Source organism: Enoplosus armatus, chromosome 10 (genome assembly GCF_043641665.1).
Source record: "Enoplosus armatus isolate fEnoArm2 chromosome 10, fEnoArm2.hap1, whole genome shotgun sequence".
Lineage (NCBI taxonomy): Eukaryota > Metazoa > Chordata > Actinopteri > Centrarchiformes > Enoplosidae > Enoplosus > Enoplosus armatus.
In genome coordinates this window covers 20,259,115-20,281,694 of record NC_092189.1, presented here as the reverse complement: position 1 = coordinate 20,281,694, position 22,580 = coordinate 20,259,115, and the positions used below count along the sequence as shown (strand labels likewise).

At 37.9% G+C, this 22,580-nt stretch overlaps 2 protein-coding genes across 2 annotated transcripts; one reads left to right on the top strand and one right to left on the bottom strand.

The window, feature by feature from the left end:
* The first annotated feature begins 1,545 nt into the window (after positions 1-1,545).
* Positions 1,546-8,997, top strand: ppid (peptidylprolyl isomerase D). The gene is made up of 10 exons (XM_070912768.1): positions 1,546-1,683; positions 2,452-2,592; positions 3,205-3,311; positions 3,627-3,815; positions 4,438-4,560; positions 4,956-5,062; positions 5,804-5,945; positions 6,571-6,657; positions 6,928-6,970; positions 8,351-8,997. Exons 1-10 carry the CDS (start codon positions 1,599-1,601, stop codon positions 8,437-8,439), a joined length of 1,113 nt encoding a protein of 370 aa, XP_070768869.1. The 5' UTR covers positions 1,546-1,598; the 3' UTR covers positions 8,440-8,997.
* Positions 8,880-21,397, bottom strand: etfdh (electron transfer flavoprotein dehydrogenase). Its single transcript, XM_070912767.1, has 13 exons — positions 21,255-21,397; positions 20,315-20,473; positions 19,290-19,519; positions 18,841-18,922; positions 17,896-18,014; positions 17,213-17,290; positions 16,306-16,452; positions 15,751-15,891; positions 14,518-14,661; positions 13,267-13,435; positions 12,297-12,479; positions 11,484-11,705; positions 8,880-9,619 (listed from the first exon to the last, which is right to left on the bottom strand). Exons 1-13 carry the CDS (start codon positions 21,283-21,285, stop codon positions 9,456-9,458), a joined length of 1,869 nt encoding a protein of 622 aa, XP_070768868.1. The 5' UTR covers positions 21,286-21,397; the 3' UTR covers positions 8,880-9,455.
* Positions 21,398-22,580: the final 1,183 nt, after the last annotated feature.

Here is a 22,580-nt window from a genome sequence, read left to right as displayed (position 1 = left end):
AAATATGAACTGGGCAAACATTGGTTGAACACATGTCAGATATGGCACTGATTCCTCAAACTGAAGATTCTCTCCAAAAATAACAGCGATAACCAAGTTGGTGTTGTTTATCACAGGTTCTTTTCCCCTCTCACAGGGTCACAGATATAGATGTTTGATTCCTGTATGAGAAGCATCTGGTAATCCATCCCCACGGCTATAGCAATCATCCACTTATGTCTGGTGGAAATAACTGTACTGTTTACCACAAGAAAAACCACCAGTATCATTTCATATAATGAGCCACACAGACATCCATTTCTCAAGGTCAGCTGCAATTTGCTGATAATATCATCAGTACAATAGGCTCCCCTCAATCTCACACCCACCTGAAGGCGTTTTGTGGTTGAACAGTCTGAGTGCAAGCCACATGCAGTCAGAGTGAAAGGCAGAGTCAAAAGCTTCATAAACCAGCATTCGATCCATCGGGGCTGCCGTTAGTTCAGAGATCTTTGAATCCCCAGTTAAGAACAGCTTAATCAGTATTTCCCTATTGGTCTAATTTAGCGGTTCCCAACCTTTTTGGCTTGTGGCCCCTTAAACAAAGCCATCGTCACCTGTTGAATACAGTATGTCTATGCATTAGGACTAGGTCCACTGAAAGCTGTTTTTTTCCTTCTGGTTTATCTAAGGCCTGAAGAGTTAAAATTATGCAGTATCTATAAGTAAAAAAGCAAAGATTAGAGGACACATAATTTTGTGTAATATAAAGTAATATAAAGTATAATATTCTTTTACCCTCCACCTACACCAATGAAGTATGACAACATGTCACATAGGGTGGCTTGGGACAGAATCTTTTCAAACAAGGTCTCATTTGAAATGGTCCATGGCATGAGAGTTCTTTTTAAAATAGCTTATAGAGCAAGAAATTACTTACATTACATTACTTAACATTATTGCACATTAACTGGCAAAATCCGATCTTTTTATGATTTTTTTTGGTCAACGAGATGAAGTACTGTTGTTTGTCCTGTGTTAAATTCACTGGATGAGCCCAAAACAAACTTTTCCTGTTTTTTTATTTAATCCACCAGCAGTTTCTCAATTGAGTTTTCAGAGAATATACGGTATATATCACGAAATACTTTATATCTATATTGTAATAAAAAAGACATAGCCTAACTGTAATAAATGATTGTATCCATTTTGCCCACTCCTACTTACACTAGGGACAGTGAATGTGCACCATGAAAAGAAAAATAACTCCTTTTTTTACTGAATTTTATTTTGCATGACCGGAAGTTTTAATGAAGCGCAGAATCACATGCGTACAATTACGCCTAAGAGTATATGGTATGAAAATAAAAGGAAAATTACGTATTCGGTATGTTCTTGACTTCTTAGATTTGAAACTCAAACATATGATTAAGTGGTTATTCGTTATTCGTTATAACGTCCAAAAACTCTGCAATACATTATCAACAGAATTGTTTTATTTTTAAATGTTTGACCGGAAGTTATTAAGTTCTTTCTTCCTCGCTTAATCTACTCCAGTACACCGGCCGGGTTTAGCAAGGTTAGCCGACACAAGTGTCTTAAATCGCCTTGTCCTTAAAATGTCTCACCCAACACCGTCTGACAAGCCTTCAAACCCTGAAAACCCTCGTGTCTTCTTCGATGTGGACATTGGTGGAGAAAGAGGTTAGGACATTTTGATTTTATTGTCAGCCAACAGCTTTTTAAGGGCCAGTTTAACCGTTAGCCTTGTTAGCTTAGCACAAGCGTGTCTTGTTCTAGTGACTAGAAACGGATTCATTTAGCTAGTCCCTGTCAGAAAAGTTATACCTCACAAATAAACCAGTGTGTCAAACATCGACATTAGCCGTTCGCTTGTGTTTAATGTGAGCTAGCTTTGAGATAGATAAATGTTTATTTAGAAAGCTTATCTATCGTCTTCTGAGTGCACGAACCACGTGTGGTTGTGTTGTCTAGTAAGACTTGTACGTTAACGTTAAATGTAGCTGTCCTCACCCTTAGCTTTGGTGTCATACTATTGCAATCTAAGTCAGCGTTCATTGTCTTCGCAGTGGGTAATTGCTAATCACGTGTAGGTCACTTAATATTAGCTGAAGTAACGTTTGTATATTGATCATGTAGCTGGCTGCAGCCAATAAATTAAATCCTCACAAAGAAGACATTATATTTCACTGTAGCTTGACAAGGCCTATTGTCAAGTGTCAGGCTATGTTTCCTGAATACCTCAATATCCTGCTCCACTTTATCTCTTATTTTCGTAAAACAACAATAAAACGATAATAAGATGAGATTTGATTTGTTCTATGATGAAAGTATCTGGTAACTTGGTCCAGGCTATTCTCACATAGACTTTACTGTATTTAGTTCAGTTAGTTAGAATCTGTGACTAAATTTGTACAGTTACGATACACTGATTTATTTTTCTGTCCTCAGCTGGCCGAATAGTTCTGGAGCTGTTTGCTGACATCACCCCCAAAACTGCTGAAAACTTCCGGGCACTCTGCACTGGAGAGAAAGGCACTGGCAAATCGACCGGGAAACCGCTGCACTTCAAAGGATGCCCGTTCCACAGAAGTAAATAGTCTTTACATCTGCATGTAGTGTGACATTTCAGTTTGGAAGGACACCTTGACGTTTTAGCACACAGTCACATGTGCAGAAGTAGCTGAAAGGACGTGCAGTGTGCCATTTAGAGAGTCTTTGATACTGAATGATATTCCTTTTATAAATATAAATACCATCTATTTAAGGTGTCAGTTTACCATAATCCGTGACAAATAAAACTACATGCATGGCTTATTTTATAAGGGGTGCATGGGAAAATGTTTAGGTGCTCTGGCCCTTTTAATTATGGATCATGGTTTCCCGATTGATTCAATTACTTTAAGTTGGTACCCTAAAAGCCACATAGTAAGGATTGTGTTGAGTATTTCCTAAAAATAAATTAGTTACGGTAATGGAAATTTGGCAGACAGGTAGTCAGCTGCTGAATATTTTAAAATTGAAAGGCGCTTATTCATGCCAAGAGTCATGAGAGTATATTTAAAATCCAAATTAACTAACTGGATTTTAATAGGCTGACAGAGCCATTGGTTCTTTACCTTTTAAATTAGGGAGCCTAAAGCACTATTGGTATTCAGACTGGTTGATCTGGAAAGTAATTTGCCGTAAATTTGTATTTGACAGTCATCAAGAAGTTCATGATCCAAGGAGGTGACTTCTCCAACCATAATGGCACTGGGGGTGAGAGCATCTACGGGGAGAAGTTTGAGGATGAAAACTTCCACTACCAGGTAAACTACTTAACACCAGAATCCCCATTATCTGTGTCCACCGCTAGAATATTTTAAAAGGGCCTACACTATTGCTCGGTTTCTTCATCCATCATGTTACCCATCACTGTTTCTAATAGTCTAATTTTGACTTTAAAACTAAAAGTCAGACTGTTTTACATATGTCAAATGTCTTGTCTAAATAGGGAAACAAGGCATGAAAATCGATATAATCAAACAACCTCTTCATCCCTACCTGTGTATTTTTTCCTGTTTATGTGTGCTAGTATTGCCATATTTTGTCTGTTGCAATAATTTATTTCCTTCTCCACGTAGCATGACAAAGTGGGTCTGCTCAGCATGGCCAATGCCGGGCCAAACACCAATGGCTCACAGTTCTTCATCACGACTGTCCCCACGCCACACTTAGATGGCAAGCATGTCGTCTTCGGACAATTGTTAAAAGGGATAGGAGTCGTAAAAATGCTGGAGGCCGTTAATACTAACGATGACGTCCCTGCCGAGGTAAATTCCAAAATAATACATTTACAATTTTACCAAGTTGGCACCTAGTCTTACAAAAGTGTCAATGTAGCCCTTAATAATACTTGTTTTACCACTATGGTGACTACGGTGTTTCTTCCTGGGGTTTGGTTTTTTATATATATATTCCATATAATAACCAATGGCTTCCATGCAATGACCCAAACATCTTTGCACAGTAAATTAAAAACCTGCGGTCAACTGGGTATAGATGGAAGTAGTGAAATATGTATAAAAACAGTTCTCTCGAGTGTCCTTAAAAGTGATTTTTATGTGATGGTGTTTTACCTGATAATATTATGAGGAGGCCTACTGTTGTCCAGTGTGTTGTATATAATTGTTATATACCGCATTGTGATAACTGCACGGTTCCTATTGTCATGGGACATCTGGTACAAATGAAGTTTGTGATTTATAATGAAAAAAGAGAATTCCTGCTAACAGTTTAAATTCATAAACCTCAGCTCCCAAGCATGCATTGTTTATTGACACCATAACTTGACATGACATTAATGGAAAACTACTGAATCTGACCCGTGAGAAATTCTTGAGCTATAAATGACACGTTCCTGTCTAAAATATCTGCTAATGTCTACCTTTGCAGCCATGTGTCATAGCAGACTGTGGTGAGCATAAGGACGGGGACAGCTGGGGAGCTGCACCAACCGATGGATCAGGGGACAACCACCCAGACTTCCCAGAGGACTCCGACATCGACTTTAAGGATGTAAGTTTCGTTTGATCTTCAAGGACACGGCAGAACTTTGGCAGATAGCGTCAGACTGCTCTGCGGGCCGCAGTTTAAAGACCACTCTGGCTTTTTGGGAAATGTGCCCGTTTGTCGTCTTATCCAAAGTCAGAAGAGAAGATCAATATCAATGTCAATATTAAGATCCAGGACATGTTGAGCATAGCAAACACTGGAAGCAGGGATATTTTGAGGGTGCTCACTTTCCTTCTGTGTTCCCAGATCTTTGTCGGTGCTCTGAGCATAGTGTTATCATAACTGCTAGAATGGTCAAAACTGCAAAAGAAAGAATGAATATTTTATTTTTCATGCCAGCAGTCATGTTTTGTTTTCAACATAAAGGAAATTTCATTTTCACCTGTATTTGCTTTCAGGTTGACAAAGTTCTGTCTGTTGCTGAGGATGTGAAGAATATTGGAAACAGTCTTTTTAAGAATCAAGACTGGAAGGCTGCTGTCAACAAATATAGCAAAGCCCTCAGGTAATATACAGTATCACTGTGTGTGTAGTTTACTTTCGGTCACAATTGCCTTTTATTTAATAGTAAAATACATTGATAAAATGAATTTGAGAAGCACATCTAAATTAAATAAATGATCTCAGATAATCTACATACATTTAATAAAGTAATTACATTGGTTATAACATGTCACTCGCTGTGGCTTTTAAAAAAAATGACATTAGAGGTCTATGGAACGGAGGAATTCGCCATATCAGGCTTCAGCTACACAGGCAGTACTTGTTAGTAGAATCAATTCGATGTTGGTTTTGGTCTTTTCATCAGATTTATTGTCAAATATAGAATATCACTAGCCTTATCCTTTAAAAGAGAAACTGGTAAAGTGCAGGTTCTGTTAAATGGAGTGTGCCTCTCTGTAGGAAGATACATATAAATACAATCTGTTCATACACAAAGAGGAAACTGGAGGTAACGTGTGCAGAAACCACTTTGTGACAGATTACAGTGAAGCATCAAGAGACACAGTTCTGTTCACCACCTGAACAGCAGCTGATTGATGGAATTCCAGTAAATTGCGACTTCAGGCACAATAGCATCTTTCCATCATTCCACTTTGATGAGCAAAAGCTCCCGCTGCTGTTTCACCTTTGATTCAGTTCAGACTTGAACATTGCATGGCCACTTTTTTTCTATGACATCAGTCATTCCTTATCAGGATCCAATTCTACAGCTAACAGCAAGTCTGACCTTTACTTCTGCCAGGTACCTGGAGGTGAGTGGAGAGCAGCTGGAGGAGGAGGCGCAGCTGAAGCTGGAGCCCACAGCCCTCAGCTGCTTCCTCAACACAGCAGCATGTAAGCTAAAGATGCAGCTGTGGCAGGATGCTCTGGACAGCTGTAATGAGGTAAATTTGGCAATACTCATGCTTATTTGCCACGCAGGCCACCTGTGCTGACGTACTTCAACATTTTGGGAAATGTGCTTATATCCTTTATTGCTGAGTTACATGAGAAGATCGATACCACTCTTATGTCTGTACAGTAAATGTGAAGATACCTCCTGCAGCCGGTTAGCTTAGCATAGCAAGGTTGGAAACAAAATCAGCCTACCAGAACCTTTTAATCCAAACTAATTAATGCGTTATATTGAAGAAAAAAAACAAATTGTGGAACTACAAGTTGTTGTTTTACGAGGAGTAATGTGTCGGACTATTTCTTGGCCGGGAGCAGTGACTTCCTGGAGTCCTGATGTTGCAAGGCAACCAGTGGAGATTAAACAACAGCAAATAAACAAACACTTTGCCATTTTGGGAATTTGCTTAGTTACTGGTAGTTTACAATATATCTTGTACTTACAATCAGTGTCTTTAAAGTGGACACACTAAATTCTTGGTTGGACCCATCCAACCTAATCAGTGGTAGGGGAATATAATGAGCACTTGGTTAGAATAAATCTACAAAATAATATTTAATAAAACATTCAAGGAGGACAGAATTTAATTTCTGGTGTGTATTTCTGTTGTCTTACAGGCTCTAGAGCTGAACCAAGCGAACACTAAGGCACTTTTCCGGAGGGCCCAGGCCTGGCAGGGGTTAAAGGAATACAGCAAAGCCATGGTAACATCTACACAAGCACCTCTCTCTTTAAAGTGGCTGTTGAGTGGACTCTCCTGTTTCCTGTTGGACTAAATAGTTTGGATGCAAGAGAAATAAATGATGTATTGTAGTCAAGCATTTAGCAGACAGAAGTAACTGTGCTTATTTGTTTCATATTTACATGTCCTAGTTTATACAAGATAAAAGCCATTGATTTTGGAGATGTTCAGTAGTTGGAGCAGTCTAAGACCAGGATGACTTACCTAATTGTTTTCTGCAATCATTTTTCAGATTGATCTGAAGAAAGCTCAGGAAATAACTCCAGAAGACAAAGGTGGGGAATTTGTCTTCAACATTTTCTGTTTGTCCAGCCTTTACAGATGCCAAAACTGCAGCAAATATCTTCTTACCTTCTTCTCCCCTATTTGCATATTTAGTTTATGTATTAACCTTTCATGCATATTCACATGCATGCATAGTCCACGACTGTAGGAAATGTTTATTGTTCCTCCTAATTGAACTTTATGGGGGGAAACTGAGGGGGAATTGCCAAGTTATTCTTAAAGGTCAATTGCAGGACGGTAATAAATTGATCAGTTTGATGAGTCACTCTCGCTTGGTTATTAGGGTTTTGTTAAAGGGAGCCAAGTGAAGTCAAAGTTCATATTCTGTAGTCTGACCTGAAAATCAAGAGTGTGGATTATAGATCACTCAGTTACATTAACCATAACTTAAAATTTGTGGTTTTACTATAGATTTTCAGTGTAGGTGAAACACTCACCCTCATGTCATTGTATTGACTCAACCTATGTTCTGTATTAGCATCATGCAGCCAAAACAGCACTATCCCAGACCTTTTGATGCAAATTGATTAAGAATATAGGACTGAAATGGCCACATTAACTTCCTAAAAATGACTTTGTAGCCAACAAAAGCAGGCAACAGTGCTGTACTACTAAAACTCCCTCAGCTGTCAGTGGCTGAAATCTGATGGAACTGACCGAAAAGGAGATTACGGTTTAAGATTGGATCCTTTATCTAGCTACTTTCAGTGTGACTTGAAAATTATTCACAGCCACGTTATCTAGTGTATTAAAGCATTTTAGCATACAAATAGCTACTTAATACTTTCAATCTGATCAAAGTACATCCTTCTTAGTGAAGCATTCCCAGATACAAACCCACCTTTAACAGTTGTGTAAAGGCTTCCAAGGAACTGAAGTTAACATGACGATGAGCGCACTTGTTGGCATGTGGTAATGTTCAGTATTATCATACTGTTAGCTATTCGTTAGTTTGTTTGAGTGTGTTTTGTCATTACATCTCTATTGGATGTTTAGGGGGAGCAATTTAGAAGTACGCAATATGATCCTAACCCAATACGCAAAGGTTTGAGTGTACTGGGTGGGATCGGGCTCTAAGCAAATCTGGAGCTACTCTCTGCTTTCTGACAGTGTTGCTCTGCTCTTTTGATATTTTAAGCTGCAGTTTATTGGCTGCTGGCGAAGAGATAAGAGCTATCAGTGCGCTTCATGCTCTCCCTGTGCCTTCAGGAGGAGGCTGTCTTAAAGTGCAACTGACAGTGTGCAGAAAGACAAAGCGTGGCAAAGTAGACAGAAACAATGTTTGAAATCTCAGCATTGAAACATCATCCAGCACAAATAGATTAATTGAGTCACTTGTTGAGCTAATTCATAGTGTTTTCTTTTGACAGCTGTGAGCAACGAGATGAAGAGAGTCCAGCTTAAAATCCAAGAGGAGAAGGAGAAAGAAAAGAAAATCTATGCCAAAATGTTTGCATAAACATTTCACCAAATTATGCAACAAATTCTTCTTTAACATTTATCAATATTTGAAGTCATTTCTACACAGGAAGCTGCAGTTACTCTGATAAGGAGTTTCTAACCAGGTGGACATGTTCAGTATTTTCAGTTGGCAGGTCCTTTCATGTTTTCCAGCGAGCACATTTCTCACTGTCTGTATTGTTAAAAGGGAATAACTGTAAGCTTTGACCTGTCTTAACTCTGGCAAGTGTCTTCACTGTAATGAATAGTTTGAGCATTAGTCTGATGCATGGCTGACTCCACTGCTCTGAAAAACTGGGTTAACACTGGTCTTTGAAGTAGTTCAGCAAAGCAAAGTTGTGTATGTTTTATCGTTTCATGATGCCGTGCCCTTGGCCACATACAGTACATCCATTTGTTTTTATTTATGTTTTTTGCAGAGGTCAATAAAACAAAGGATAAGTCAAGTGTTCTTTATTAATTACTGTGATATTATCATCTAATGATATGTACAATACTGTGCAGATGCTGTCAAAATATACCTGCAATAATGCTGAAATAAACCTTAATTTGAGAACAGCTTGTTTGCTTGTTCAATTACAGAAGAGTCTGAAGGAAATATATTAACTATTACAGTTGGTAAAGAACTTTTTAAAACAAAAATAAGCCAGTATTTTAAATGCCCATATTGTGGATTTTATGTTGGTGATGTCAACCTTCCAATTGAAACTACTGCTTCGAACTTATATTGGCCCTGTATTTTGCATGGGTTGTGCTACTGTGCTACTTTTTAAACTTAATACCCCACTGTATAAATTAAGATTCATGTCTTCGACAAAATGCAGTTTTGCTTCTAATATCCTTGCTTTTTGCAGATTTTATTTTTTTGTACCCTCAAAAACAACAGCTATATATAGTTATTCTCAGATCCATACTTAGGCACATTAGCCATTGGCTGGCAGTTACTGTAGCCCTGAATGCATGATACTTTACAGTTATCTTTCCTGACAAAAAGTTAAAAATAGAACAAGACGTTCACATTCCATTGTAGGCTGGTCCACCGCCGCCTTCAGGTACAACCCAGTTGATGTTTTGGCTTGGGTCCTTGATGTCACAGGTCTTACAGTGGACACAGTTCTGAGCGTTGATCTGCAGTCTCATCCCATCTCCGGTTTCCACGGGAACATACTCGTACACACCTGGGAGTTAGAGAACACATAGAAATATTTCCATTCATTTTGTGTTCCATTTTCTGTTCTGATTTTTTTTTTTTTTTTTAAAGTGATGAACAAGGAACATTACGGTGTTAACCATAAGGGAAGGAACAAATAATCAATACAGCAATGTGTCATCATGGGCTTTTGTATGATACCTTACTGGTGAACTGGTCTGGCACCAATGCCTTAGGTGCACAAGGGATTTCATACATTTCTATGAACACTTCATAATGCCATGAATAAAAGTAGAATGTACTTGTACAAATGTGACAGGTTCTACAGGATCTTCTGGATATTTCATGACAAAAGTTGTACAAAAGTATAAAGCCTTAACATACAAAACACTACAGTGTTTTTGTGCGAGATGCTACAGCAATATGTTGGTGATGCTATATGTGACTATAAAGTAAATCTATCCTTTAGACTCTAAAAGGTTACTTATATCCTCCAAACTGTAGATGATATAACAGGATTCAGCTGAATTGTCTGCTGCTTTTAGCCACCAGCACCAGTTATAAATTCCTGGTATAACAATGCTGAGCCCATAACTAATTATAAAAATCATTAACCTTGCTAACCCAAAGCTGCAAAGAGTTTCTACAGTAATTGCTGAACTGCCTTATTCAATCTCCCCCACTCTTTGTCCTGGCTCACCCCTGTGGGCCACAAGGAGAAACACCGTCTCTCAGTGTCCACATTAGCATAGCCACTTAGCACAGGTGAAGTTTCCAGACAATGCAAAGGCAGTCAGCTTTTGAGATGGAATATGGATTTCAATTTTCCAATCACAACTGCTGCACTTGAAAGGAGATATGCAAAACCAACAACCTGAGAGAGCAAAGCCTGCCTGGCTTAATCAACACACACTCTCATACCCTCACAGTATTGACAAAAATAACAAGGCCGTAATTCAAAAAAGTTTCAGGTGCAAACTTTCATTGTACTTATGAGACCTTGTGTTAAGGCACAGAAATTAGTTGTAATGATTTGCTCTAAAGCAAACATTTTTAGAATCAGCAGCTGTTCCAGTACGAGCGAAAGCCTCAATGTTTTATTATTCTGTTTGTTTAAATCGTTTGTGTTTCACATAACTAATGTGCCGCTAGAATTGTTTAAATAAAACTTAAATTTAGGAAAAGATGTGCGTTTTGAATTCTATTATCTACTCATGTTTAATCAATTATTGATTGTATAAGTGTTCAACTAGCAGTTAAGGAAAATGTACAAAATTTTCCAACCCTAGTCTCTGATCAAACAAAAATAAGTGGCTGGTTTGCTTGGCTTTTCTGTTGTTCTCTGTTTTCTATCACAGTAAATTAGTTTTGGACTGAAGCAATGTGAAGATTTCACCTCGAGTTCTGGGAAATTGTGATCAGCATTTTCTTTAGAAGACCAAATGATTAATTGGAAAAATAATTGACAATGAAAACTCCTCAATGTTAATTGCAGTCCTATCTAACTGGTATGAACACCTCAATGTGAATTTTAACAACTAACAATATTTTTCATATTTAATATTATTCATATTCATTCAATAATTGATGATAAAAATTGTTGCTGAGTCATGTCTCTGACTAATCGTTTAATCTCTCATTAGATTTGATTTCACCCTGCTGAAATCTTGAATATTGCAGGATATAAAGTGAACTCTGCCTCCTACATATACTAATGCATGTGACCTATGTTTGCAAGTCCCGATTCACCATAACTTAGATATTTGTTTGAGACTTTGTGCAACAAAACAGAGAATGTATCTTCTGACTACAGTTTGTGGAAAGGATTAACTGTTATCTGCACCCTGATGGGTTGTGTGTGGGAAGCTCTTCAGAGGCCACGGTGGTGTTACCTGCGGGGCAGAAGCGTTGCTCAGGCCCATCGTATATGGCCAGGTTCCTGGCGACAGGGACGCTGTCATCCTTTAGGGTCAGATGGGGGGGCTGATCCCCCTCGTGGTTGGTGCCGCTCAGGGCCACAGAGGAGAGCAGGTCAAAGCTTAACTTGCCGTCTGGCTTGGGATATTCAATCGGTGTACAATCTTTAGCCGGTTTCAGCTGATTTGCGTCAAGGCCTGAGACAGATTGAGCACAGATTGTTAGAAACTGTTGATTTTCTCTGCTGAGATAACATGACCTCATACCTCACCCAAATAGAAACCACTGGCATTGTGCTGTGCTGCTGATCTGCAGCAGATAACTACACTGAAAGACTATACTGCTCCACTGTGCATGTAATATTCTTCATACATTTATGAGGTCAGTCATGGACACTATATTCATTTCTCCTAATGCTATAATCTTTTCATACTATGTTTACAACCACATAGCTGATTTTTTTATTTTTTTAGAATCAACAGTGTAAATAAGTGAAATCAGGTTCTTTGCAATGAAGTTGTAGAAAATAGAAAATTACACATTTAAATAAAAAAACTTTCACCTTCTTTTGTTCTTTCCATTTCATTGCCGGTTATTTCTCTTCATTACAGTAACTATAAAACATGAACTTTCTAGTAACATATAATTATTCTTTTTGTCTACAGATGATCTTCCTTTTTTCCTACTGTTCAAATCATCACTTTGTTGCTATAGAGAGATCAGCCAAATGCATAAAAAAGCAAATGTTAACACTAAGCTGTGCAGTGATTCTGCTCCCTGATACTCACCACAGTGTTTGAGTGTCCATGGCTCTTTCCCTCTGAAGATCCAGTAGAAGACTCCAGTGTAGATCATGCCACCATAAAGGCCAAAGTAATTGTGGAAGGACGGCCTGATGTTTCTCACTGCATGCAGCTCTTTCCACACCCACGAATTCTTCAGATTCTCAGCATACTCAGGTATATGGAGTCCTGGGAGGATATAAATAAAAAAAGTGAAGGAAAAAAGATTAATAAAAGAATGACCAAAATATGGAGGTTAACATTTCCCATTGGAAGAAATAATCCCTATAAAAACATTTCAGTCAGGGATGTGGACTTTTCTTATCAGCTAGGACACTGTTTGTGATAAAACACTCACTGTTACGTTTTCAACTGCCATTTTTTTGAGAGGCACAAATGAAAGTGCAACAATTTAATATTTGTCTGTTTTTCTTTTCCAGACTACAGACAATCTGTATTTAAATAGTCAGTTCTTATGTTATGTCTTACGAAAATGATGTAAACACAAAACACACGTGAAAAATGATTTTAACTTTTAAAAAGTAAGTCACCACAGTTCTTCAAAGAAAGATAATATTCAGTTGCCAACTGAAAGTACTTGTCAATACCAGATACTGTATATCATGTCCCGGTTGGTTAGGTTCAACCTGTGATTGCTCTTTCTCAAAGCAGCCTCTCTTTTCTGAAAGTCTGACATGGTTCCCACTGACATTTCTATTGATATTGCAGTTTTTTGATTGATACACCTGCAATAATGTGTACCCTCTGGGCCTCTGTTAAGTTTTCTGGGTTACTTCGCAAACTCATTTTAGAAGAATTTATTGCCTGACCTTTTCTACCTGACAAATGTTGCTACCTGATATGGCCCAGCCTTGTTGCAGTAATGAGCTATGACCCATCGTGGAGTAACTGGGATGATATACAAACAGCTACTGGTGCAACTACCATGATCATTAATGGGTCTTAAATTCTGTACCTGCCGTCTCTGAATCCAGGCTCTCTGCTGTGACTTTGGGGAAAATGGCCTCAGCAGCCAGCATGCCACTCTTCATAGCTGTGTGGGTGCCTTTGATCTTTGGTACGTTCATGAAACCAGGACTGCAGCCCACCAGCAGCCCTCCAGGGAAAGTCAGCTTTGGGATAGACTGGAGAGGAATAGGAGAGAGTTTGTGCCCACTTTTTAACTTTATTGCGTTCTACTTTCTGAGACTTTAAACTTCTAGCTGGATTTCAAGAATCTGGTTGCTGTTCAATGCTGTGCCCATAATTATACTGGACATTATCAGCCACAAAGTAATAATCACATGTGAAATCAAAAGGCATATTATAAACGTAAACGGCTTCAAATAAAAAACATGGTTAGCGTTAATTAGCAACCAGTTGGTATTTTCTTTGATTCTTTATTCATATCCAGACATCCATAATTCTACATAGGTGAATACATTTGTTATGAATAAAAGAATGAAACTTCTCAAAAACAGGTGTCACATGTTATAATAACCTCTTCCTGCAATAACTTACTTTAAATTTTACTGTTTCACAATGAAACATTTCTAAGTGGATACCTATTTTTCCTTCATCTATTTTCTTGTCACTTTTTAAAATAATGGCTAAAGCACTGTTTTTTTAATTTAATCCAATTTGTAATCATATTCTAATCTATGATCTTTGCCCAAGATGAGTGATATTGTATATCTGACAGATCAAAGGACGTTAAATACACTAATAATACAAAGAGGCTGACTGAGGAGGCACCAGAAACCATTAGAGAAATCAAACTAACCACTTAAAAAGGCTCACAGATGCATTTGATGTATACAATAAATAGACCAAACAAACAGTAATGTATCAGTAGTAGTGAAAACATTTCCATAAACTGGTTAGTAGCTTGTTTCTGTTGTCATTCAGCTGTAACAACATTGATTTACTTGGTGTGTAAATTAGATTCTAAATTTATAATTTTGCTGATGGCTTTAATTAAATATGAAAGTAGGAATACATTTTAACAACCTCTGTAGGGAAACTGTCTAGTTTAATGGAGCTATCTTGTGATCTCCTCAGAAACATAGCTGCACTCAATCTTTTGACATTTTGATTAGGTCAGTTTTTAAGTTCCATTTGTTTAATATGACCTGGAAAATGCCTGGCTTGTTTCACTGCTCAATTGAAGTTTTATGCCAAACAAGTATCCTTATTGATAATGAAAATACGTAATGTAGACATATACCTGTAATCCTCCCTCGTTCAGTGCCCTGGCTCCATATGCAATCCTTTGACCTCCCTCCAGTGTGGGAGCTACGAAGGGGTGATGTTTCCAGCGCTGGAACTCCCTGAAGGGGCTCAGGTAAGGGTTGGTGTAGTCTAGACCTACCTGGAGGGGAAAAAGATTGCCGGTTTAATGTGAGCCATTTAAAAAAAAAAAAAACAAGTAGACAAATATAAAGTGGAAAAATATAGGGTGTTTTATTAGTTTCTGAAGCTGCTGTATCTTAGAGAATAATTCAAATCCAATTAATTTTCCTATTTCTTCTTGTGTTAGTGTTGCATTTTTTGCCATCAATTAAGACAATTAGCAACAATACAGAAATACGTCATTTAAAATATGTTTTAGTTATTCAGACTCAGATTCACAGTGCATGTCAGAGGAAAAACCAAACCAGCTCAAGGACCTCTGTTGTCCCCTAAGGTTACCTTGAATAGATTAGTCTAATGACACAAAAACATTTTTGGGGATGCTTTTTAGTGGCAGGAACTGGAAGACTGGGGTCAGCATATAGAGAATGCTACAACATGGCTGACTACAGAGGCGTCTGATTCACTTTTCAGCATAACAACTCAAGGACACAATCAGGACAAAGCTGGAGTAGCTTTGAGTCAAATCTCTGAATATCATTCAGTGCTAAAATTGCAGATCACTGATTAATGATCAGTGGAAAAAGCAAGTCTGACAGAGCTCATGAGGATCTGCAAAAACAGTGGGAGTCCACATGTGAAGAATGGCAGAAGTATAAGTAAGAAGATTTAAAGCTGTAATCACTGTCAGTGGTGCTTCTACATTTACATAAATGAGTTGTCTTTTTTTATTTTAGAAAATATTTTGTTTATTTTCAAAAACATCATGCTTTTTCTTTGCTATTCGGGTGTATTGAGAGTAGACTGTAACCTATTTTAAACTAAATCTATAACATATAAAAAGGGTTTGAATACCTTGAATACACACGCACATTTTTTGCAATGATATAATATGATAATCTACAGTCTATTTCATCCAAACAAAATGCATCCAAACAATTGGTAGTTTTTTTATTTATCTTTCCTCTGCATGATAAATAACATACAGTAATAACGTAAATCTGCCCAAGGATTGACTATTCCTTCACAAGCTCAAGAATTATCCTTCATGACATCCAGCTGTCACATCTGTTCATGTCACTGTCAGAATGTATACAAAGCCACTCACCACAAAGCCCAGGGCTACTAGTGGCTCTCCTTCATTCAGATGGTAAAGGAAGGATCCTCCATATGTGTTCCTGTTCAGGGGCCAGCCCACCGAATGCTCCACTCTGCCTGGCCTCCACTTCTTCTCATCAATCGTCCACAGCTAATCAAAAGAGGAAACAACAAGCAGAGGACTCCTTTAAATCTATCCGTTAATACTCTATGTTCTATACTGGGTTAATATGGTAACCCTATACGCCATGTTACAGTAGATTTTGGTGGCAGCTTTCAGCCTCTCAGCCATGTTTTTCTTAATCTCAAACATAAACATAATTGTGAAGAGCAAGTTGTTGCATTTATGTTTTCAACTGTGACTGAAATTAATTTGCACCAGATTGTGTACACAGTGTAGAAAAAACATTACAGCAGCCGCCTTCATCAGTCTCCTCAAGATGGACTTTACTCATTTGGATTGATCAGTAAAACCAGATTAGGGGAAAACAAAATTTAGACCACAAACAGATTGACCGATACTCTCTCCAGCATTAGCTTGATGTGGGCGGTACGTGTTTTTTACCTCCTTCAGGCCAATGGCGTAGGTCTGGGGCTCACAGTTCTCACGCAGGTTGAATTGCTTGTAAAGCTGCTTGGCCAAGTGGCCATGACAGCCTTCTCCAAACAACGTGACTTTAGCATGGAGCTCCATTCCTCTCTCAAAAACATCCTGAAGCAAGAGAGCAACAGGACACGTCAATATATTTCATGAATGAGAAGCAACTGAATATAATACAAAGGATAGTTGTGTTGGTAGGGTAGCAATCATGTGATTGCATTTGGTATAACCAGACATAAAGGAAAACAATTACCTGGACAAAAACATCAAATCACACCTTCTTAGACCCAAAGGAAAAGAAAACAATTTTCTAAATGGCAATAATAATGAACTGCATGACTAAAGATGCTATAGCTATAATGATGCCTACATAGTATTGCCCTCATATACAATATATGCATGTTACATATTACAACATAATAAGCTATATTGTTATATGATTTAACAATAATTTATTTTCAAAAGATGATGCACATTTGAGGAACAATGTCATTCTGTTTTAGATAAATTGTTTATTCTTGATGCCTGAAAACAAGTGCTTGTGGGCCTGTTGGTTTGTTTCACCTTTATCAGAATCAGAATCAGAATCAGAAACTGTTTATTGCCAAGTAACATACATTACAAGGAATTTGCTGTGGTCTGAAGGTGCTATTGTTTTGATAACAAATAAGTAGAATATAAAAGCTAAAATAAGAATAAGAATAAAAATAAAAATAAAATATATATATATATAATATATATATAAATATATCCTTTCAAAAGGGCATGACGTATTCAAGCTATTCATGTTTATATTGTATATTGTAAAGAATGACCTGTATTTGTTATTTTCAGCAGTATTATTAAGTGACAGTATTTTATGGCACAATACCTTTGGTGAGCCATCCTTGGCGATGCCTACATCATTGGTGGCAATTCCCTTCACACTTCCATCTTCATGAAACAAAACCTTGACACAAAAGTCATACAGATAAAAGGTTAACACTTGGAGCTGAGAGGGGACAGTAAACATGTTTAATTCAAATGACTGAACAAGCACAAAGAAGGACCGTCTTTCTGATTACTGGATTATATCATTTTTTGGCTTAACACTCAACATGTCCACTGATACAGGTAAAACTATAATCAGCCAACATCAGCCAATGATAATAGATCCAAAAAACTGATCAGGCCGTAAATGATGACAATTAGGCAATTATATGTTTATAGAAAACAACATGGGTAAACAAGTTTACTGTGTTACTGACTATATTGCTTTACACAAGTAAGAGAGAAATAAAGGTTTAAAGCAACTTCCTATCATTCTTCAATGAATCTTCAGGTTCAAATTCAGTGGTGTGAGCACTTGTAGTAGGTTTTCAAAGTTTTTATGTTTGATCTTTATTCAAGCACCTAAATTTGTAAAAATAAAACCAGTGGCATCTGAGATACTGTGCTTCATAGACAAATGTACACAGCCAACTATAGTACATTTTGAGAAAGAAAAAAATATGACATTTGTATTGCATGCAAATTGTCATACAATTCATCGAAGAAATTTAAAGAAGGTCTCACTTCAGATGCTGCATAACCAGGGTACAGCTCCACTCCAAGCTCCTCGGCCTGCTCCCCCAGCCATCGCACAAAGTTCCCCAGCCTAACAATGTAGTTACCATGGTTCCCCATGGGCAGACCTACAGACAGTGAGAAAAATCATGCACACATGAAAATCAGATCTGCTGGGGTTCCAGTGTTTTATCAAGTTGTAACAAGCTGGCCTATGGGTTTGAGGGACCATCTGTCAACTGGATGAACAAACCCACATACCAGTATGACACCAAGTGGTCATTTTCCCACCTTTCTGTCAAGATACTTGGGTCACAAAACAAACAACATCTTAATATTAATATCATGTTTCTGTATCCAACAGTTCTCCTTAAAAAACAACATATGATACATCTGTTGCGAATGTAATGCAAGTATTAACACATTTAGGATCATTCTGTGATTTTTGTACCATATAGATTACAGATATATTCACATAACTGAATCTAAAAGTTGAACATGTGGAATATATGCGTTTCTAAATTGATTATAATTTAAACAGTCACACAATTTGCCTGGCAGCAAGTTTCCTCTGTTTGAATATTTAGTGGTGTGGCAACCCCTGTGATTATATTCAGACTGTGCCTTTGAAGAATGTTGCTCCTTTCTGTCGCATCAGTTCAGGAATATGTCTGCACACTCGACACATCACTTGACTTGCACTGAAATGTAGACGCATCCTTTCTGTTAGTTTCAAATCCCCTACACTCTTACCTGTATGGAGCCTCTTTTCTCCCAGTGGTAAACAACACATAGGAATAGTTTCAAATGTAATTCTGATCTCTGACTGAAACTATGGAAATATCAATATAACACCTTCTCACAGAACCCGTGTATGAGATTAACAGTTTGGCTTACAAACTCAGACAGCATTACACCAGTTTTTTCCCCCAAATAGAATAAAACAGGTTTTACCTGGCAAAATGGGGACAGGGATTCTGTGTTTCTCTGTTAAAATGCTGAACACATCTTCAGTCACTGGAGTGTTCAGGGGTGCCTGAGGTAAGAGCACAAAGTGTGTATAAATAAATATTTTACAATTAAATAACTCAACTAACTTTGTATTAATATTCAAACGTAAATGTTCTAACATCAACACAAACACATGCATATTCATACATGTACCCAGTGTAGGTGTATGCAAATGTTGAATGAATAAATCAACTCTACAGTATACCAGCATGCACAGTATGTGTAGCTATGTTATATATAGCATTGCTTACAAACAGTCAAATAATTCATTACACAACATACACCAAAAACATGGAACACCTGATGTAACCATCCCTTATGGTATAAAGAAAGGCATCTTACCAATGTACAGACCAAACCCACAAAGAATAAATGATGAATAAGCCACTCACCCCTCGTTCCTTCCAATCAGGAAAGAGCTCGTTGAGGGCAGTGGGCTCCAGGCAGGCTCCTGACAGGGTGTGAGCTCCAATCTGAGAGGCCTTCTCCACAAGGCACACTCGCAGCTCCTTCTCATGTTCAATGGCAAGCTGCTTCAGACGAATGGCTGCTGAAAGACCTGCAGGGCCCCCACCTACGATCACGACATCTGCCTCATCTGCAAATCTCTCCATTTCGATCCCTGGGAAAGGACCGTGAGAAAGAGATATTGAGGATCGAGAGGGGCACAGCATTCTGATTCAGTTTGCAATATCTTATGAGGATAACCGCTGCCCTGAGTGGTACACTTGGCAAAGCCTTGCACCAAAACTTAGCGGACTGACCAGTTTTTTGGATTTATTTACACTGATTCCTCACAATGTTAAACTTACATGTTCCCCATAAGTCTACCTAAAATAGGCAACGGAACATCTACTAAATAGCAGAGAAAAAGCTCAATGAACTCTAACTTTGGAATAAAGCCATAAGCCTGATCAGATTTCACAAGAAAAAATATTTTAGCTCAGGCTCATAGGTTGAGAAGCTTGAATCAATCCTTTCCAACCTTCCTGCCACAGCAAATCCACACTGACATTTCCCTTTCTATGGATATCATACAAAATATGTTAGGCTACAATACAAAATATTATAGGGAATCGTCAAAGGAAAGGTGTAACGCAGTTGTCAAACGTGTCTAAATGGCTTAAGAAATGTTATTGCAGGAATGTGATAATCACTGTGAGCTTTATTATGTAAGAAAATATAAACATAGATAGAATGAATACTCCTGTGCAAGTTATATAAAGACCAGGTTACTTTTGTTCAGTGTAATCCTTATATCCCAAATATGGACAAAACCATTAGACATGACACAACAAAGATCAAGCTAAAAAAAGATCAATCCTCTGAAGGGTGCCAGTGGAGGCCACCAAGTAGAGTACTTATGATAACATATAAATCTAACTTCAAGGTAACTTTAGATAATGCAGTGTCTTACCTTCCCATCTTGGATCTTTATCTCGGGAATGGATGGTGTAGTGTGTTGTGATACGGGGGGTTGACACAGAAGAACATGTACGTTTGTTTAGTGTTGTGTACAGCTGAGGGGCAGCATACTCCGACTGTACTGTCTTCAATGCCCTGATACACCTGTGGGCTGCAAGAGAGAGAGAGAACAGCTCCTAGTTAAGGCCAGAATGAAACTGCTGTACATGTGACTGTATACTATCTAGATAGTGTGCTGACTGGTTTAACTGAGCTTGATCTGGTTCCCAAATGAAATACGTTTAAATAAATAACTAATAAATGAAGCCTTACAAGCTTAGGCAGGAATCAAACTGTAGCAAGTAAGGCTTCTGAAATCACAACACATCAACAAACACAAGACTGACACAATGAAAAAGCTATTCTGGTAGCTAATATCGTGAAAATGCAAGCAGCTGTCACACTGAGTTGCAGCAGTAGCACCATGCTAGCTAGCAGAGTAACGTGTGTAAACACAGCCAAGTCCGACGCTGTGAATACATATTCTTCTCAGATAAATTAGCATAACACTTTATAACTTTCAAGACAATGACAAGTTACTAACAACACCAATACATTTCCGAAAAAGCGTAAATTGGACATATAACCTAGGGCAAGGGCACTGTTAAAGTGACCTATATATTGATTCAACTTTAACCTACATTTTACCCCGATGCTAACATAAGTGAGCTTGCTGGACTGTTTTGGCTAATGCTAATGCCAGCATTTGTAGAAAGTCTAAAAAACAAAGTTAAGCACACAGATAAAACATTCACCACCCTCTGTTACGGGCTGTAGTACGCATATAAATCGTGTAGCGACTTTGTCGTTTAAAATTAAAGTTATTAGCTTTGTCCAAGTCCAGCACAGCAAGCTCGCAATATGTTAGCTAACTAGCCCATTAGCTGACGTACCTTTACTTGAATATCTGCTAGCTGGAAACATTATGTGTCAGCTAGCGTAAGCTCACTAGCGGACAGCGGGTTTCTTTTTGAAATCAGCCGAAATAAAGCTGTGGGGTCCTCAATTCACTGCCAGTGCAAAGGTTGTGTGACCCACCCGGTCGGCAAACAAATACTGAGCCGAGATACCTTACAAAACACGTCTCATAACACGGACACTTCAGAGCGTCAAAAGCTGCGTTGCTGCGGCGGCTGTTCATGTAACTGAACAGAGTGGTAACTGCGCAAATGTGGATCTCCACACTTCAGTCTCCGACAGTGTCCGAGTTCAGGTAGATCCGAGATGGTAAAGTAACAGCAGTTAGCCTACTTCACTTTGAAAATTAAGATTTTGAATACAAACCTAACTTCAGTCACTCAGAAAATGTTGACAGCATCTTTTATCCACTCTCTTTTAAAACTTAAAGTGTATTCAGGTCGCTGAATATCTGTGCACCTACATGCATAGTGACAGCAGAAGATTAGAAGATAACATAAGCTGTATTATTTATAAAGTGTTTGTTTCAGCTTCAAAATCGAAACAATGCCAAAACTAATAACATAAATAACCAATACAAGCCAAATAATAAATAAGTCGACAAGCAGATATGAGGCATACATATATTTATTATCCACATTTCACTCAAGAAAAACAAAAATACAAAAACTACCTTTGTAAGTAATTATTGTAGGACATAAGTCAATACAGCAAATTAAATAACATTTTAAAACCTATTTTCCCATCAATATTTAAGCCTGCAGATATTATCAATATATCTCAAGCAAGCTGCTGGCTTCTTTAGTCTTTTCCAGCATGTGTGGGAAAGTAATGTAAACCGTAAACACAAACAGCACATACATGTATTTACAAATTAATATATAATTAATATTATTCTCTTCTGTGTTATAGCATGTTTGCTATACATTCATACATTTACAGTGTCTGAAAAAGTCAATTTCCACAGGAATCAGTATTTCATTGAACAAAATATGCACAGAAGAGTTTATGATCATTGTACAAATGTCTTCACTGTACAGATCACAGTGTAAAAAATGTGTAGTGCGGTGTAGGTGGTGAGGTGAGGTTGAGTCCAAGTTCAAACCCCCAGACCAGCTGGGGAATTTCTAGACAGGATGTTTGAAAGACAATTTAGAATTGCTGCCTGTGTTGCTGCAACCCACTCGCCAAATTTTCAGTTTATACCTGCCACAATTTAACTACAGTCTTTGTTGAACACACTGGACATACCTCATACATTACATTCAATATTTCTCTAAACTATTTTTGGAGGCAGAGGC